We start from the raw sequence: 3,329 nt of genomic DNA on the forward strand, positions 1-3,329 counted from the left end.
ATGAAAGTTTTTACCACAAAAAAAAAAAAAAAGTGCCCTCATCAAATTACTTCAATGATTTCATTGTTTTGTAAAGGTGTAATAGGTATTTGTTTTATCAAAAAGGGCATTCTACCATGACACTACCATTCATTTTAATAGCATTTTTGCACTGAAAAAGCAGACTGAAGAGAAGAGTATTTAAAAATTTTTTCCAGGTTTGATCTGCCTAGTAGCATTGTCAGTGATGGCTTGGCGAATGATTCTCTCCAATCACAACTAAACTGAAGTTCTTGCTTCAATGCTTCAACAATACAACATTTCACCCATTAAAAAGAAAAAATCTTTATACCAAAGATGAGTTCCCAAAAAAAAAAATCAATATTCATCTCATGAATATGAATTCTATTACATCTCATGAATATGCATTCTATTACATATATACGATATAATCTAAAATCTCAATCCCACCACCACCACATCACCTTCAACAATTATAATTCACATACATACATCCTTTCCCTCACAGTATGTGAGCTCCTATGCGAGATCTATAGGCAACCTCGCCGCCATCATCGCCGCCACTGCCACTGCCACCTCCACCACAATCCTAAATTAACCCACCAAAAGAACAGCTCCAAAAAAAAAGCTAAAGCATAGCTCATGAGCCACATTCCATTACAACCCCACTATAAAAAGTTTCTTTCTTTTTCACTAATCCAACTTATTAGGACCAGTACAAGCCTGCAAAACCGGGCTCCAAATCCACTGCACAAGAAACCTCCTATTTCTAATCCCATTCATGTTAAAACTCATCCCATCCCTCCCTTTCATCACTTGTCCAATATACCCACCACCCCCACCACTCCCATACAACCCTTCACACAAATCCCCTATCTCAGTTGGTGCTGTTGGGTCCTCCCCAGCATACCAAGCATTCACCAATGGATTTGAAGACAACTCTGCCAACTCATGAGCTATCACACTGATCATTCCATCAATACCCACATCACCATTTGGTGGTGTAAGAGCTCCGGGACCCCCACCAGCCATGTACCCAGGAATGGCAAATGGGTATGCACACACTTCTGGGCATTGCTTTGCTGAGTTTCCAATCCAAGCGTATGGCATTGTGTAGCCTACCATTGATGGAAACGTGAAGTAGTGGAAACCACAAACGGCTCTGCAAAAGTCTTGGACTGTGACGTCTTGGGATGTGAGGATGAGGAAAATTCCGTTCTTGTGGTCGACGGGGAATGGGGCCGACTTCACTGCGGTGGAGATCACTTGTTGCATGCTCAGACGTGTGAGTTGGGTCCCATGGGAGTACCTGTTATACAACGTTAAATAAGTAACTAATTAAATTCACGCGTAAAAAAATTATCTTCGATAATTTGTCATGATATCAAAACACGTAATCATTGATGTGACGCGTATCCCAAATCGCAAGACATCCTAAGTAAATTCTTCGACACGGCATGAGTTCAGTGTTCCAGCTCATTGAACTGATATGTGGACACGTATCCTAATTGTGTCGCACATTGCATCAGGTCTCAGGACTCGTCCACAATAACACTGAACTAAGGCTTGAATTACACAGTTCGGTCTGGTTGTCATTTTGTTAGTACAAGTACTGTGGGACAAAGGTCGAGGTTAAGCCTCCAGACGAAGACTCGCACATGTGCACACTTAGCACGTATACACTTATATTAAACTAGATTTGAATTTTTATCTTATATAAATTAAAAAAAAAAAAAAACACTTGGATCTTAATTTATCATGTTTACTAGCCATGTATAAATATAACCCTCTTCATTTTAAATAAATACTTCTATAGTTTAGATTAATTTTACAAATTTAAAAGTATACAATGTATGTTAGATGAAAAAAAAAATACTAGATTTAAACTTGAAATAGAAAGAAAGCATTTTTCAGAGTTTAAATAATTTTTTCTAATTTAAAATGTACAGACATAACAAATTTAAAAATACTAAATCTAACTTGAAATAGAAAGGAAGCTTTTTTCATGGTTTAAATAAAGTTTTCTAATTTAAAATTTTAAATGACAAAATTTACACTCTCAGATCCAAAAATATACTAAATTTTAAAACTTTTTAAATACAGTGAAAAAAAAAATACATTTTTGCTTGAAATAGAAAACAAAGTAGGAATCTTTCAACTATTGCCTAAGTTTTTTAAGACAAATGTAAATTTATTGGTACCTGAGATCGGAGTGTTCGCCGGCGATGAGGACGGTGCGGGAGACGTTGGCGCCGGTTTGATCAGTGTAGAGGGAAAGTGTGTGCCACCAGTCAGAGACTGAGGGAGAAGGAGCAGAGGTTGAAGAGAGAGATAACAAGAAGTGTTTGATGGTTTGCTTGTGAGAGTTAGGCCAGTTGCCATACCATATGAGGTAGATGTTGATTGGGGAGGAGGAGAGGACAGGCCCCATGTGGTAACGGAGGTGGACAAGGTTTGAAGACCCTTCATATTTTTTTGAAGATGTGAAGGCTTTTTGTGGGAGTTTTGGGTTTATGTATTGTATTTGTTGTGGGTTTGGGTTTGTGTTTAAGGTTTGTGTTTTGGGTGTTGTGGAGGCATAGGTGAGAGTGGTAGTGAGGAAAATGAGGAAGAAAATTGGAACAAAGAAATGGGTTTGTGGCGACATTGTTTGATGTGTTTTTGGTGTGAGAGAGAATTGAGTTTGAGTGAAAGAGAGTGAAGGCAAAGGGTTTATAAAGGAGGGAATAGATGGGAGGGAAATGGGCTGGAGACAGCTGCAATGTGTGGGCACTCTTTTACTTTGAGACAGTCTCTCTCTCTCTCTGTTTCCTTTTTCTTTTACTTTCTGGTTTATGGTTCAATCTATTCTGTTTTGTTATGGAGAAATGGGAATCAGCTTTAAAGTACATGGGTGGCATGGGGTTTGGAATGAATGACCGACCCCTTTTTTTCCTTGTTTTTGAAATAGTTTACCGTTTTGGTTTACTTGCAGCTTTATTCCTAGTTTAAACTACTTCTTGTGTAGTAGTTCAATGATTTATTTATCTTTTCTTTTTGGTATTGGAAGTATTAATTTACAGTGTAGCGGTTGTATCTGGAGTCTGGACTAAGTTAGTCCATTTGTGGATTTCAAAACATTAGCCCCAGTTTATAGTAGTAAATTACTACTCTTTTGTGACTAACTACTTGAATTAAGGAGATGATTATATGAAAGTATTAATCTTTAATTTTAATCCCACCTATACTAGTAAACATCTTTATAGTTGTAGACTGGAGTTATAAATCGCAGACACTAGATACACACAACCAATGTGGGATAAACGTCCATATTTTCTTTTTTTGAGTAA

General features: G+C 37.4%; 1 protein-coding gene across 1 annotated transcript; it reads right to left on the reverse strand.

Annotated features, from left to right (window-relative positions):
- Positions 1-308: 308 nt before the first annotated feature.
- LOC142644722 (protein EXORDIUM-like 5) lies at positions 309-2,812 on the reverse strand. Its single transcript, XM_075819301.1, has 2 exons — positions 2,202-2,812; positions 309-1,309 (listed from the first exon to the last, which is right to left on the reverse strand). The coding sequence occupies exons 1-2, from the start codon at positions 2,645-2,647 to the stop codon at positions 694-696; spliced, it is 1,062 nt and encodes a 353-aa protein (XP_075675416.1). The 5' UTR covers positions 2,648-2,812; the 3' UTR covers positions 309-693.
- Between the last annotated feature and the right edge of the window lie 517 nt (positions 2,813-3,329).

Source organism: Castanea sativa, chromosome 7 (assembly GCF_040712315.1).
Source record: "Castanea sativa cultivar Marrone di Chiusa Pesio chromosome 7, ASM4071231v1".
NCBI classification, from domain to species: domain Eukaryota; kingdom Viridiplantae; phylum Streptophyta; class Magnoliopsida; order Fagales; family Fagaceae; genus Castanea; species Castanea sativa.

Bases quoted from the DNA above. Each gene is read 5' to 3' on its own strand.
- LOC142644722 (XM_075819301.1), bottom strand. From the start codon at position 2,647: ATGTCGCCACAAACCCATTTCTTTGTTCCAATTTTCTTCCTCATTTTC. The intron at 1,310-2,201 runs GTACCAATAAAT...GTTGTATAACAG, and splicing joins GGCGAACACTCCGATCTCAG to GTACTCCCATGGGACCCAAC.